General features: G+C 51.9%; 1 protein-coding gene across 3 annotated transcripts in view; it reads right to left on the minus strand.

Moving 5' to 3' along the window:
• Positions 1–3175: 3175 nt before the first annotated feature.
• ITGA3 (integrin subunit alpha 3) overlaps positions 3176–15877 on the minus strand; it is a 30497-nt gene continuing 17795 nt past the window's right edge. For all 3 annotated transcript variants that reach the window (XM_036269349.1, XM_036269347.1, XM_036269348.1), the window contains 16 exons: positions 15626–15693; positions 15414–15550; positions 14678–14827; positions 14488–14585; positions 14012–14159; positions 13712–13780; positions 13068–13147; positions 12877–12954; positions 12274–12376; positions 11935–12117; positions 11630–11752; positions 10793–10906; positions 9860–9958; positions 5757–5882; positions 5256–5396; positions 3176–4507 (listed from right to left, as the gene is read on the minus strand). In XM_036269349.1, coding sequence (XP_036125242.1) covers positions 5286–5396; positions 5757–5882; positions 9860–9958; positions 10793–10906; positions 11630–11752; positions 11935–12117; positions 12274–12376; positions 12877–12954; positions 13068–13147; positions 13712–13780; positions 14012–14159; positions 14488–14585; positions 14678–14827; positions 15414–15550; positions 15626–15693 — 1687 coding nt within the window. In that variant the 3' untranslated portion in view covers positions 3176–4507; positions 5256–5285. The remainder of the gene's footprint in view (positions 4508–5255; positions 5397–5756; positions 5883–9859; positions 9959–10792; positions 10907–11629; positions 11753–11934; positions 12118–12273; positions 12377–12876; positions 12955–13067; positions 13148–13711; positions 13781–14011; positions 14160–14487; positions 14586–14677; positions 14828–15413; positions 15551–15625; positions 15694–15877) is intronic.

Consider the following 15877-nt stretch of genomic DNA (forward strand, 5'->3'; position numbering starts at 1 on the left):
CAGCCCAGAATTGATCCATTTTCCTCCTGCTCACAACTTATTGGCCAGAATTAGTCACATGGTCTCATATAATCAGGAGGGCCCAGGAAATAAAAACTGGCCGTGTGCCCAGAGCGGGGAAATTACCTATGGGCCCTCTTCTGGAACAGTTGGGAGGTGCTACAGCCCCAAGGAGCCCAAGAAACTTGTCATGTCTGGCCAGTGTGGCTCAGTGGTTGAATGTTGACCCATGCACCAAGAGTTTGCCAGTTCGATTCCGGTCAGGACACATGTCCAGGTTGTGGGCCTGATCCCCAGTGAGGGGCATGCAGGAGGCAGCCAATCGATGTCCTCTCTCATTGATGTTTCTCTCTCCCCCTCACTTCCTCTCTCTCTAAAATCAGTAAAGGGGGGGGGGGAGAAGAAGCTTGTCATTACAGAGGATCATTTTATAGAGAGCTAGCATTGCTGCATCTCTGCCATTATGTTTCTTTCACAAAAAGCATAGCTGCACTAGTCCTGAAAATGAAGACTTAGTCTCACAAATAGTGTGTGTATGTAAGAGACAGACTGTGTTCTCATCCAAGCAGCTGCTCACCGGAGACTGGGGGCTGGGCTTCTGAAGCTGGACAGAAGGATGTATATAGATCCCACCTTTTTCTGAAGCAGGAGATAGCTGCAAAGGACTGGACTGAGCTGGCTCAACCGGAGCTGGACTTTAATAACCTACATGTAGTGTTATTGTTGACCTAGTGAATAACACAGATTCTGGAAAACAAGTGGGGTCCTCTGATGACTGGTTTTGAGAGCTCTGGGTAGGGGCTGAGGTTTTCTTTCCTAGAGAAACTGGACATTCTGTTACTGGTAGGACGATGAGACCTTGGTTCTTGTCTTCTTGAAGGAAAGATTTAAATCAAGAGACCAAGTGTAGCGAAGGAAGCAAGTATATATTGGCTGCAGCAAAAACACACTTAGGATAGAGAAACAAGGAAGGGCACAGAAGGAGCAATAGGAGAGCCTAGGCGGGGCTGCTTTGGCTCACTGAGACGTCAGAGAAAAGGAGGCCTTGGAGACAGGTTCAGTGGGTTAGCCCTGGACTAGCTGCCACTGCCCACTGCTCCCCTGGTTGCAAGTCTTACAGGGTCCCTTAGAGGGAAGAAGGGGGAAGGGAATGGCAGGGTGTGCTCCCCTAGGGAGAGGGCCTGTGCTGGGTCCTCTGTGTTGAGGGTATTTATCTCTCTTGCAGGTGGGAATCTTAGGGGAGGTCTCAGGGGAGAGTCTCAATGGAATAGTCATCAGCTTTCCAGGTGTGCTCTTTCAGGGTCAGCGATCTCTGCTGATTAGTTGGCACCAAGGCAGAGCATCATTTCAGTGCAGATGGTCCTGATGCAGCCATGGGGTTATTTGTCTGGATTTTCTGCTTTTCTGGGCCTGGAGCTAAACTACAACTGAGGCCTAGATGTTATCTTTAGGGAGGAAAAGGTCAGGGGGTCTAAACCGCATGGCCTGCAATATGATAGGGGAAGAAAGGTTATCCTGGGGGTGAGGTTCTTGTTTTCCCAGTTTTGCCCCTTGCTAGGCATTCAGGGCTTTCTGCTCTGGTGAGTTTCTGTACCTGGCCCATTGTCCTTCCTCTGCTCATGTCTAACTGCCTATAACAATTCTACCATCAATCAACCTGGGAAGTGGCAAATCCCAGCACAGAAAGGGGAGTGGGGCACTGGACCCCACTCTGTGTGAGGTGGGCTGAGAGATTCCCCCGGCGGACATTGGGAGCAGCTCCCAGGAGAATGGCCTGGGTCTGTGGGCTCTCGGAAGAGTTGAATTGAAGACTTGCCTCTAGACTTCTCTGGATAATAAACTCTAGCCTTCGGTGAGGTCTTTCCAATGGTCACAGCCTAGGGGAAAGTTGATAGAAGGGCTCATGCCACAATTTAGGATGAAGAAGACGTGAGGAGCCCTGGCCGGATTTGCTCAGTGGTTAGAGCATCGGCCCGCGGACCCGAGAGTCCCGCGTTCGGTTTCACGTACTAAGGGCACATACCTCGGTTGCAGTTTGTCCCCGGCCCCAGTTGGGGTTGTGTGGGTGGCACTCACTCGATGTGTCTCTCTCACATTAATGTTTCTTTCTCTCTCTTCCTCCCTCTCTCCCTCCCGCTCTATCTGAAGATAAATGCAAAACTGTCCTTGGGTGAGGATAAAAAAGAAGTCCTGAGGAAAGCAGCCTTTCTCCATTCGCTAGGCCTGTGCTGAGGGGACAACCTGAGCAGCGAGGAGGGAGCAGGGGCTTGATCCAGTGCCGGGCGCTCTGCTAGCTCAGTACTGAAGCACCCCTAGGGGAGTTTCCATGAGACCAGGGGCCAGGGCCTCCTGCCCAGAGGCCTTGGGTCACTGGTTCACCTTCTGATTATCTACTCATAATAATACCTGCAAGTGGTGGTGGAAAAATTGAGGCAGAAAAGCCATGCTTATGTGAATTTAGCCACCAGAGGCGGGGGCGGGGGGGCTCTGTGCCCCCAACCCCGGCATCCACTGTCATCCAGGACTACCCATTTCTACAGCAAGTAGCTTCCTACCTGTTCCAGACCCTGCATATTACCCTCCCTCCTCTTCCCTCCCCAGAGCCAGCTCACTGGCCACCGAGAAACCACTTTTGATTCCATCCAATCTGCTTGGGTCTTACGTTCTACATTTCTTTTTTCTTTTTTTTTTTTTAAATTTTGTTGTTTAAATTTTTTTTTTTTATCCTCACCCGAGGACATTTTTCCATTTTTTGTACAGATAGAGTGGGAGGGAGAGAGGAAGAGAGAGAGAGGGAAACATCGATGTGAAAGGGACACATCGACTGGCTACCACCCACACGACCAACCAGGGCCGGGGACAAACTGCAACCGAGGTACATGCCCTTAGCGGGAACCGAACCCGGGTCTCTCCGGACCGCAGGCGGATGCTCCAACCACTGAGCCAAACCGGCCAGGGCACATTCTGCATTTCAGTTCCCTGTCTAGGACCAGCCCTTAGTCTGGAGCACCCCCGAGAGCAGTGGCATGTATCTCCTCCATGACTCTTCACCCTCCCGACTCTAAGACCCCTGCACTGGGCTCCATCCACCTGGGGGTCAGCTAGACGTCATTATCCATTAGAATGAATGAGGTCGGTGAGGGGTGGAAGGGTGGATTTTGTACAAACTGGGAGCTGTTTATTGGTCGATGTGTGAAGCCTATATACAAAGAAGGCACAAGGAGGGGGAGGGAGCTCCCCTGCTACAGTACCGTGGAAGGGGGTAGGGGGCCTGCCAACAGGCAGGGGGCAGGAGAGGGTTTCTGAAACCAGCTTCAACTTCTAGAATGGGCCTCAGGACTCAGCCCATAGGGGAGAAGGCAGAGCCGATTGGTAATGAAAGCCAAGGACAGCCAAGGACTCCACTTCTAGACTCCCAACCAATGGCTGGTGGGGACAGAGTGGGGTTTGGCCAATGGGGCAGGGACAGGGCTCCCTCCCTGTCCTACATTCAAGTGTCGCTCCCTCTGTGATCTCGTGGGGGGTGTCTCCAGGCCCTTCAGAGGACTGGATGGTAGTGGTGGGTGAGAAGTGGTATTTCCGCTGCATCCTCCCATCTCCTTGGCCCACCAGTCAGTCCCCTCCGCTGAGGACTCCGCCGTGCTCCCGGGCAGTCCCCGCCGGCGAGGCCAGGCTGTCTAGCGGTATGTCCACCTTTGTTCCTTCAGGCTGCGTTCCCCACAGTGCACGCCGTGGCTGAGGAAAGAGGCTTCGCAGTGATTCGTGAAAGAAAGCCATCCCAGGACCTCCTTTCTAGTTCGTTCTGCTCTTGTGTCTGAGCATGCCAGGTCCTGCAAGTGCCCCGTTGGACAACCTGGGGCAGACCCCACCCCCACCTATGTTCTCTGGCTTGGGTGCCAGGAACTACAGCTGGAGGTCTGGTGGGCTGTTCCCTGTCAGTAGTTTTAATCTCGAGAGCAGAGTCCATCCAGTGACTATGGCTCAAGATGGGTCCAGTGTGAATGGGGGCCTTTTCTGGCAGAGGCCCTTTGGCTTGGTTTTGGCATAGGCAAAGGCTGGGACACGCGTGTCCACGCACCATCTGTGGCGCACAAGCACAGTCCACAAGCCGTGGGACCCACATGTGTCTAGGGCACAGGCTGCGCGGTGTGCTCGGCACAGCAAGTCCACAGCTCTAGCCCTCCTGCGGGGGAGCCTGTGGCCAGACAGCACGGGCAAGTGCTCAGAGGTGTGTGTGTCCGAACCTGTGGGTGCCAGCCAAAGGCAGTGGGCCTGTGGATTGTCGGGGCATAACTTATGATAAACAGAAGGAGGGGACACCAGGGACGCAGGGGTGGGATCAGGGAGGACGTCAGTAGTATCGATCCCGTGTCTGCCAGCTGGTCACCCAGTGCTTCTTGGTGGGCAGGGTCCCCTCTGGAGGTGGGTAGCGTTCCTCCTCCCTGATCCGCACCGCGTGGTACTTGGGCATGATCTGGTAATAGCGGGTCCGCTTAAAGAAGTCACACTGGAGTTGGGGGGAGAAGAGGAAGGACATCAGCGTCCGGCTCTTGAGCCAGTGGGAAGATGTACCCAGCGCCTTACCCCCCGACCCAGAGGTCTTCAAAGCCAAAACCCCTGATCCAAACACACGCCATCTCTCTGCACGGAGACAGGAAGGACGCGGTTCCCCAGCCCAGTTCCCAGAGGAATGAGGAGTTGAGGAAGGCCGAGAGGAGAGGGAGAGGCAGGTGGAGGTAGGGGCAGCCACCGAGGTTGCTGATGGGATGGCTAGGAAGGGTGGTGATCTATCCTGACCACAGTGCAGGGAAGGGTCAGTTTTTCACCCTGGTGGGGATTCCCCAGAGGAAAAGTGCTGGTGCCCAGGAGAAAGGACTCCACTAGTCCCCTCCTTGTCTGGAGGTGGGAAGGAGGGTGTAGAAGCATCTGGGAATTTGCCTTGTGAACCACAGAGATGGGCCTAGCCTTGGTCTTGACCCTTTTCCGATCCCTAGAAAGCATGGGAGGACTTTATGGCTACCTGTCGGGGGTCCCACGTCCCTGAGGGGCTCAGTGGGGAGGCTGGTCAGAGAGGACACCACGAGCTCTCGTGGAGCGTGGAGGGGAGGCAGACACAGTGGCCTGCTCTTTGGGGCGGCACTAGGGACAGAGTGAGGTACAGAGAGGTCCCATGAAGGAAGAGAAGCAGATAGGACAGAGTCAGAGGCCCCAGCCAGCTGGGGGGCTTGGGGAAGAGGGCCCAGAGGCCAAGTTACCCAGGTGGGGCGGGGGCAGGGGCTGCCCCCTCAGTAGTCTTCAGTCAGCCTCTCTGTCTCTGACGGCTGGCTCTTCATCTCCGCCTTCTGCCTCTTAGCTTCATACAGGGCCCGAGTGCGGGCTCGCTTGAAGAAGCCGCACTGCGGAGGGGAGGAGGTGGGGGGCATCAGGGAGAGCTGGGGGTCCCTGCCAGCAGCACTCGTGGGCTGGGGCTTAGGGCTAGAGAGCCTGGAGGCCTGGATTCCAGTCCCATCTGGGTGGTGTGGCCAGAAGCCAGAGTTCCTGGATTCCCCTGTCCAGCTTGCAGGCCCCCCCTTAACCCAGGTGGAAGCGTCCCGGTGGGTGAGGTCGGGGTGAGCAGGGTGAGCTGGGGAGAAGCTGGAGGACATGGGAGAAGGGTGGGGTGAGATGGAAGTGAGGAATGGGAAGACGGGAGAGTGCTGAGGGTCTGCTGGCAGGAGGTCCCAAGCGGGAGTCCAGGTGGCCAGCTGGGTCCTAACCTTCCACAGCAGGAGGATGATGAGCCCCAGCAGCAGCAGCCCGGCACCCACGGCCACAAGCACCAGCCACAACTCGATCTCGGCTGGCAACTCCTCCACTAGCTCAGAGTCAATATCCACGGAGAACTGAAGGGGGTAAAAAGGTGTTCAGCCCTGTGTCTACCCTCTGTCTCCATGCTACATCCTTCCTGTCCCAGCTTGGTCCCTGACTGCTGTCTGACCTACTGCCAGTAGGGGGTACTCAGGGACTGGAAAAAGCCCCTGCCTGCCCAAAGACAGCAGCAGATTCATCCATCTTGTTTCTCCAAAGGAGCAGCCTCAGACCGGGAAGCAGCCTAGACCCTGGGTTTGTGACCCATACATCCAGGCTAGGGTACCAGCTCCAGCCTTGATGAGCTGTGTGACCCTGGACAAGTAATGTCACCTCTCTGAGTCTCCATTTCATGGTCACTGATCAGGGGATCATAATGCCTGCCTCACAGTATATAGCCAAGTGGTCCAAAGCATGTGTTCTGGAGCCAGACTACCTGGGTTCAAGTGCCAGCTGTACTATTCACTAGCTGTGTGACCTTGGGGACGTTGCTTAACCTCTCTGTTCATCTATAAAATGGGGATTAGGATAATAACACCTACCTAATAGGTTGCTGGGAGGACTACATGCACTTACTATGAGTCTACTGCTTTGACCCATACCTCATGTACAGCATGCACTCCATAAATATTTACCAAAAAAAAAAAAAAAAAAAGAATGCATAGCACAGAGTACCATTCTTTTTCTTTCCCTACAATGGAGATATATATATATATATATATATATATATATATATATTTGTATATTATTATGTTACATATTATATTACATATATTAGGATATAAATTTACATTCTATATTCTATTTTTTATATAACTAGAAAGTTCTTTCTGGCTATACATGATTATTTCTTTAAAAATTCTTTTATTATTTTTTTAACTACAGATGCTATAAAAATAAATCAAATGTTCCTAGTAATTTTACTCCTGAGAAATAACTATCTTCAATATTTTAGCAAATCTCTTTCCATATTTTTAATGCATCTGTTAAATATATATATACTTTTTTCTTCCATAAATGGGATCTGTGTGTACTGCACACACTCTTGTAAGACCTGTATCCCTTTTCACTTAATATCATCATCCTTTAGTGCCATTAATAAAGATCAACCTAATCTCTTCCTATAACTGCATAGTCACTGTAGAAATGTACCATAATTTATTGAACCAATCCACTGAGAGACACTTAGATTGTTTCCAATTTTATGTCATTATAAACAATGCTTTAAAATATCCCCATATATTTATGTTCACGTACTTGTCCTGTTCCCTCCTTAAGATATATTATCATGTGCATTTTAAATTGTAATAGATATTGACAAATTCATTTCCAAAAAGAATCATCAATTTATACCCCAATCAAAAGCAGTTTCTTCCAGCCTGGCTGGTGTGGCTCAGTGGTTGAGCATCAACCCATGTACCAGGAGTATCAAGAGGTTGCCAGTTCGATTCCCAATCAGGGCACATGCCCAGGTTGTGGGCCCAATCCCCACTGGGGGACATGCAGGAAGCGGCCAATCGATGTTTTTCTCATTGATGTTTCTATCTCTCTTTCCCTCTCCCTTTCTCTCTCTCTAAAATCAATAATAATAATAATAATAATAATAATAATAAAGCAGTTCCTTCCAGCCCTGGCTGGTTTGGCTCAGCAGTTAAGAGCGTTGGCCTGTGGTCCAAAGGGGTATCAGGGTCTCAGGTTTCAGGTTCAATCCTGGCAACAGACTGATGTGAGAGAGACACATTGATGTTTCTTTCCCCCTCTCTCCTTCCCTTCCACTCTGTCTAAAAATCCAATGGGTAAGGATTAATAAACAAACAAAGCATTTCCTTCCACCTGATCAGCACCAGACAGCATCTCTTGCTCATATTTTCCAATCTGATAGGATAAAAGTCTTATTGCTGCTATTTTTATTTCTTTACTATTAAGTTGAACATTTGTATTTTACATATGTATACTGCTTGTTTATTTTTGTGTTGCCCTTTATACATTAAATATATATCAATACTCTGTTGTATATGCTATAGACTTTTTTTCCCCTCACCTGAGGACATTTTTTCATTTTTTATTCAGACAGAGTGGGAGGGAGAGAAAGGAAGAGAGAGAGAGAGAGAAACATCGACGTGAAAGGGACACATCGAGTGGCTGCCACCCGCATGACCAACCAGGGACGGGGACAAACTGCAGTTGAGGTATGTGCCCTTAGCAGGAACCAAACTCGAGTCTCTCTGGACGGCAGGCCGACGCTCTAACCACTGAGCCAAACCAGTCAGGGCTGGTATAGACTTTTTAAAAAGCAATAGGCCGCTTGCCCTTTCTGTTCCCCCACCATCCCCTGTGCTGTGCAGGCATACTTCATTTCAATGCGCTTAATGTTACTGGACTTCGCAGTACTGCATTTTTCACAAATTGAAGGTTTGTGGCAACGGTGCATCAAGCACGTCTCTGGGTACCATTTTTCCAACATGCTCAGAAGGTGGTTAGTATTTTTTATCAATAAAGTAGTTTTTGCCCGGCCAGTGTGGCTCAGTGGTTGAGCATTGACCCATGCAGCAAGAGGTCGCCAGTTTGATTCCTGGTCAGGACACATACCCAGGTTGTGGGCCCGATCCCCAGTGGGGGGCATACAGGAGGCAGCCAATCAATGTTCTCTCTCATCGATGTTTCTATCCCTCTCTCCCTCTCCCTTTCTCTCTCTAAATCTCTCTCAATAAAGAAAAAAATTTTTAAATAAATAAATTAGTTTTTAAATTAAGGCGTGTACGTTGTTTTTAGATATAATAGTATTGCATGCTTAATAGACTACAGTGTAGTATAAACATAACTTTTATATGTACTAGGAAACCAGAAATTCGTGTCACTTGCTTCATTGTGATATTTGCTTTATTGAGGCAGTCTAGAACCAAACCTGCAATATCCCCGAGGTATGCCTGTATGTAGATTTCAACTTTCATACAGCCTAATTTGTCAGATTTTTCCTTTGTGACTTCTGGGTTTAGAAAAGAACTCCCTCTCCACATAATTAAAGATTATTATTAAATTGTTTTCTAAATTTTCTCTGTTATATTGGGTTTTATTTTCTATTTTAAATATTTAATCTAACTCAAACATATTTTTGTTTATGGTGTAAGGTATGGTGTAAGGGGTTACACCAAATGTGTTCTTTCAACACGGCTTAATAACCTACCTTTCTCTACTAATTAAAAATGCCATCTGTGCAACAAAATAAATATCTATGCCGTTCCATCGATCTTTCTGGCCCTTCCTCCAGTACCTTAATTTATTTTAGCAAATGTACCATAACATATTTAACCAATCCTCCATTTGTCTCCTATATGTATTTCCTACATATCTCCATTTATATTCTTTACACAAGAAATTATTAGCAACTTTGTCTTATTTATTCTTCCAGATGTAACTCAGAATCAAGTTTGGAAAGTTAGTTTTCAAGTGTGCTTAGAGATAGCACATCTTCATGGAGATGTTTTGTGGCTCAAATAAGGCCAAGCAGAGGTTCTCAGCCAAGCTGCACATTAAATCACGGGGCAGTGAGGCTTTGAAGCAAGCCAGCACCGATCCCACCTGCATAGACGCAGTTTCATTGCTCAGGGTTGTGGTCCAGACATCAGAAGTCCTCCAGAGGACTCCAACATGCTGCCAAGATCGAGAACCGCATAGCTAAAGTGTGTGAAAGTGCTCTGGAAAGATGCCCTGCACTCCCATGCCCTGGCCAGTTAACATGCTCACTCACGCCCTGGCCAGTCTGGCTCAGCAGTTAGAGCGTTGGCCCGCGGACCAATGAGTCGTGGGTTCAATTCCAGTCAAGGACACATACTTCGGTTGCAGTTCGTCCCCAGCCCTGGTCTGGTTATGCAGGAGGCAACCAGTCAATGTGTATCTCTCACATTGATGTTTCTCTCTGTCTCTGTCTCTCTCCCTCCCTCCCACTCTATCTGATGATAAACAGAAAAAATAAAATAAAATCATTATTTAAAAAAAAAACATGCTCACTTACAGGCACAGTCTTATTTTCCATGTTGATGGTGGGGACGCTGGTTCGGAGGAACAGGGTAGCCCAGCTGGCTACCCTAACTCGGTCAAAGTCTCTGTAATCCTGAAGGGCAAAGGGGTGGGTCAAAGAATCAGATGAGCCTCCCTCCTGACCCTAAGCTCCCCCACCCCCCAGGGTGCCCTCCCACCACACAGCACCCTTATGCAGCACCCCAAAGGTTCCTACAGCCAGGCCTCCCCACACAAAAATGCACATCATTCATTCATTTGTGCCTTGGATCCTGCGCTGAATGCTGAGGACCACAGACACGATGAAGGTCCTAGTCTAGGTCAGATCTGTGGGCTAAATCTGGCCAGACACTTGCTTTTGTAAATACAGTATTTGGGGCACACAACCATACCTCATCATTTACTATGGTCTACAGCAGCTTTGTGCTACACGCAAGAACTGCAGAGTTGCAACAGAAACCGTATGGCCCACAAAGCTGAAAAGATTTATAATCAAGGAGGAGAGACTACTGTCAGCTAGAAGAGATCTCACTGGCGGCGAAGCACCTGAGGGGGACCTTTAAGGCTGAATAAGAGTTTACACGCAGAGATAAAAGAGGGGGAGCTGGCATTCTGGAGGCAAGGAGTAGCATGTCAAAGGCATGGAACTGGGAAAGTCATGACAGAACAATGAACACATGAGAGAAGGTTCTTTCGTCTGGAGACAAACATGTCATATCCACACACAGGCACACACACTAACACTGACACAGCACACAGTAACAGGTGTACAACCGGTCATGCATAAAACACGATGCTGTCCCTGACACACACTCACACACACCACACACGTGCATGAGGCCTTGCTGTGGCCCTGGCCTCACCCCTCTCCCTGTTGTTGTCCCCACCCAGGTGAGTGGCAGAGGAGACCTCCAGACCAGGCACTGACCTCAATGAAGGTGCTGTTCCACACTCGAGCAAGTACTGTCACGTTGGTGATGACGGGGGCATCAGGAATGGGGCACTCCAGCCACACACAGCGGGTGTGGACACTGCCACAGTGCTGAGGTAGGCAGGGAACACAGGACATGAGACAGGCTGGGTCTCCACATTCTTCATGCTTCGTTCCTTACCTTTGATTCCTCCCCTGGCTTTGTCCTACCCATGGCCGGCCCAAAGGGACCTGACCTCATCCCTTCATTCACATACACACCCCATCCTCCATACTTATATGTTTAAGGCACATTCTTTGGGCCAAGCACATACAGGTGCCAGGGCATGGATAACATGAAGTCTGATCCCTGCTCATGGAAATGGGGCCCAATCCATGACATCCCCTTCCTAGCCTCCTCCCCGACTGAGCCTTTGTTTATGTCAGCTTCCTCCACCTGGGATATTACCTACCTCTCTACCCAGCTAGGCCTCAACTTGCTTCCCAGGCCTCTTCCTTTCACCCTTTGGACAGAGGGCACCCTGCCCCACCTTTGTCCTGCCCTTCCCCATTCCCCAGCCCTAATGTCCAAGGCTTTGGGCAGCTATATTGTCCCAACAGGCTGGGGCTTCTGGGGAGACAGCCAATGTCTCTTCCCTTGGTCCACTGTCTTGGCCGCTCCCCAGGGGCAGGGGCAGTGAGGCGCCGAGTCTGCCTGCTCTGGCTAGGAGCTCCTGAGGGCAAGGGCCACATCACCTCATCAGACTGGGATCTCCTGGTGAATAGCCCTACTCCCCTTGCTTCACGTGGCCCCTGGGTGTGTGGCCATAATCCTCTCCAACCCTGGCCACTCACCAATAGGGTCTCAGACTTGGCTTTTTTGGCAGTAGTCAGAGTAACAGGCGAGGGGCCCTGGCCTCCCCCTGGGTCCAGCTGTCGCCGCCTGCGCTGTGGGGACAGCGGTCCGTTCTTGGGGACCTGAAGAGGGAAGAGGAGCTTTGCTGGGAGGCAGGAATGAGAGCAGAGGTGAGGAGAAGAAGAAAGGGCAGGGGGAGAGGCAGGCTCCCTAAGAGTGTGAGAGCAGGGATGGGAAGACGCAGGCCTTTCTGCCTGCAGTATGCAAATGAGATGCAAATAAGAGATCCCTGTGATGTCCTTACAGAGAGAGTGAGGTTGAGAGGGTTGATAAGGTCTCCTGGTGGTTGGCAGGTCCAGGACCCATTGCCTTGGATGGTGATCTCCGTGGGATACAGCAGCCACTTGCCATTGGTGACTTCATAGGGCCACTCCAGCCCTAGGATCAGGGTCCCCAGGGCTGCCAGCCCTTCTCCCACTGGGCCCACCTGTGGACACAAGGGATGTCAAGACTACTGCCTCCTAGAAAACCACCTCCATCTCACCAACCCCAACCCTCACGACCTGAGACCCAAGACCCAGAAATAAATGCCCCATTACCCTTCCCAGGAGTCTCCCACCCAGGGTTCCAGAAGTCCCCGTACCTGGAACTCATACTTGAGAGGGCTTCCCACGTCCTCCACAGTTTTCATGCCAGACTCGCCCATCACCGATCCCCCAAAGTAGCTTTGTAGCCGGTGACTCACCCTAGCGGTAAGAAAGATGTTGGCGTCATAGGAGGGGCTCTGGCACAGGAGGTGGGCACCAAGGTTGGTGAACTACCTCTGACGTCAATCCAGCCCTGCCATAGCTGTGTGGCCTCAAGCAAATTATTTATCCTTTTTGAGCCTCAGTTTCCTCATCTGTAAAGTGGAGTTAATAACTGTTGCTATATCATGGGCTGTTGTGAAAAGTCAGTGAGATGATGTATATAAAATCCTTAGCACAATGAGCTGTCAAGAGATGATAGGGCCACACCAACACCTTATTCCCCAGAGTTGCTGATTCCTGCCCTGCTGCTGGCTTTGCAGGGGAAATATTAATAACAATAATAATGACAGTGATTATTGTTAAGGTGGGGAGGATGACCCAGGAGAAGTAAAGGTCTAAGGATACCAGGCCAAGAAAGGTGTGTCAGAGAAGCTTGGGAGACACCTTGAAGATAGGGAGGCCCTAGCTCAGGAACAGCCAGGGGGGGTGGTACCCACATGCTGAGTGAGGCCTGCAGAGTGTAGTCGACCAGCAGAGTCAGGGTCATGGGCCACAGGTTGTCCTGGTGACTTGACCTGGGAAGGAAGTGCAGGGAGTAGGTAAAGAGATGTGTCAGCTGAGGCTGGGGCTGGGGGAGGCCCCAGGACAACCTAACTGTGACACAGACTGGCTTTGCAAGGTCACTTACGTGAAGAGCTGCAGCTGCGCCTGGAGTTCCCTTGTATGCAGAGTCACCCCGATGACCTCGAAGGCAATGAACAGCTCCATCTACCATGAGGGCCAAGGAGGCAGAGAAGGGTGTTTGGGGCTAGGCAGGGCTGATGCCCTGGGGTGGGCTGAATACTGTGCTAGGCAGTTAGTTCTCTGGCCTCTTCTTCCCCCACTCTGGGTGAGGGATCTCCACCTCCCCACCCATTTCCACTCTTACATCCCAGTCACATCTTTGCTTCCCCTGTCCCCTTCTGTCAATGACACCTCTGCCACTTTTGAGCTACATGACCTTAAGCAACTTACTAAAACTTTCTAAGCCTGTGCTTCCGTTCTATAAAACAGCATCCACCACCCTGGGAGGCTGTAAGAATTATATCATATAAAAGAAGCAAAGAGTTGGGCTTGGGGCCTGGCACATAGTAGGTGCTCAGACAAGTTGGTTTCCTCACCTCCATCTCCTCTAGTTTTGTGCTTAACTCCCTAGTGGCTCCATTTTTCTCAGTCCTTGGATCTCTCCCCGCCCCTGACTTTATCTCCTCTTCCCCGACTCTGGCTCTTTCCTTCAGGGAAGGCCAGGAAGCAAGAGTAAGGAGTGGTCTGGGGGGATGTGACCAGGCTTACCCTCTGGTTCCGTTTGAAGGGGTTCCCCAGCTCGCAGAGGATGGTCTCATTGGCCTGGCAGGCTCCAGCCTGAGGAAAGAAGATAATAGGTCTGGGTGCTCAGGGTAGGGCCTGTCCCGCCCCTTCCTTGTGGCACAGGGTCTGAAGCCCTAGAGGCTTGAAAACAGGGTTCGCTTAGCAACAGAGATGCGGTAGGCACCTGAGGTGGCCCAGTCCAGAGAAAAGGGGACACCTGACAAATGACAACACATGTAATTGACATGCATATGAGGATGCAAATAGCCCGGGTGGGGCACTCACAGGGCGCACTGAGGACAGCAGCAGGGCGGGAGGCACTGCCAGGGTGAGCAACGCCTCGTGGGCATCTTCCCCGGCCCGTTCCCTGCTTGGGGTGTTGGTCACATTGATGTTCAGGAGCAGTTTCCGGAGGTCTTTGCTGTACTGGAGCCTGAAAAGGGAGGAGCCTCGGACTGAGCCGAAAGCCCCACCCCGGACCCGCCCCAGATCAGTTAGGCCTCACCCCTCAGGTCTACAAGGTCAAGAAAGCCCCTTCTTGGGACAGCCAGGCCCCGCCCCCCAGACTCCCCTGGTGAAAAAAGCCCCTTTTCTAGCCAGCGAAGGTCAGCCTTACACATCCTACCTGGCCAACTAAAGTCCAACCTCTGAGACTCGCCTCTCCCCGCCCCTGGCCGGTGAGGCCCCACCCCTCAGGTCCAGTTCCCCTTATCCAATGAAGGCCGCCCCCCCTTGGCCCATAGCAGCTGCCCCGAGTGCACCTGCTCATCCGCTGCCCCTGCTCCGACACGAAGGCTGCCTTCATCTGCAAGTTGCTGTCGCACTTGTTGTCCTGCCCGCACTCCTTCTGGAACTGGACCTGGGGGTGCCAGAGGTGTGAGGAACGCGCCACCACAGCACCTTCTCGTCCCCCAGCCCTCCCGGGCCGCCCTGCCGCCCCGCCTCGCCCACCTCAGTGTGGTTCTCCAGAGCCTGTGCCTGGTTGAGGATCGGGTAGGAGTCCAAGGACCGCAACCCCAGCCGGGGGCGCTCAGGCAAACGCAAAGGTAAAGAGTAGTTCATGGAGATGACAATGGGATGGAGTTTGTCGCGGATGTTGTCCTGGGAAAGAGGGCGAGCTGAGCCCAGCTCTGCACTGCCCTCCCTGCTGAGTTGAATCCTCACACCACCCTGAGCCCCCAGGGAGGAGCATAGCCCCCCTCCAGCTTCAAAGCACCCCCCTTAAGGCTGAACTTCCTCTTGTCCTATAACCAAATTGACCCCCTTCCTACCACCTTGATTCACAAGTGAGGAGATGGGGCTCATCCTCCCGAGAGCCTCCCTTCACCCCAGGGATCCAGAGGTTGAGCTCTCCCTTTCCACCCTAACGTCCCAGAGACTGGCTGAGCTTGCCCCCCACTCATAGACCCCCTTTCCCCACAGCTGAGCTGAACCAAGACTCTTACAACCCTCACTCTTCTCTGAGGTGGGGGGCCCTTTGGCCCCATCCCCACTAGGAAGGTCTCTGTCTCTCTACTACCACATGCTGGGTGCTGTGCACTGTACCCACTGAAGACCTGTCCACTTCCGGCAAACCCCCCCCCGCGTCTCTGGGGAGACCCTAGAGCCTCACCCTTAACCTGGGGGGATGTTGGCTACATCTCTGAGGTATGTGGAACCCACGGCCCTCCCCTGGCGCCTCCCTCACCACCAGGAGCAGTTCTAGGTTCTGGCAGCGCAACTCGGGCATGGAGAAAAAGCCGTGGAAAACCGCGGACTGGCTCTGCGCGAAGCGGAGCCGGGGTGGACGGCGGTCTCGGTCAGCCTCCAGCGTGTAGGCCAGGGCTGCAGGTGGAGGACGGGGTGGTCAGCAAGTGACCAGGTGAGCATGTCCCTCTCACCCTGCACTCCGGTACTCACTGATGTTTCGCCTGTAGTTGGGGTTCCCGGCACTCTGGTTGTAAGCAAAGCACAGCTCCACCTGCACACTGTTGGGGGTAGGACATGGGGGATGTAAGGAGGTCCTGGTCACGGTGGGACCCAGATATTCGGGCCCTAGCTCTTACTCCCTTCACTGGGCAAAGGGAAATACGACCCTTCAGGTGAAAGTCAGGGGCAAAACTGGGGAGTCTGTAGAGCTGGTCTGGGGTGTCCCTGGCTCCTTCCCTCCCC

The sequence above is a fragment of the Molossus molossus genome, unplaced genomic scaffold, assembly GCF_014108415.1.
Source record: "Molossus molossus isolate mMolMol1 unplaced genomic scaffold, mMolMol1.p scaffold_m16_p_19, whole genome shotgun sequence".
Classification (NCBI taxonomy): Eukaryota; Metazoa; Chordata; class Mammalia; order Chiroptera; family Molossidae; genus Molossus; species Molossus molossus.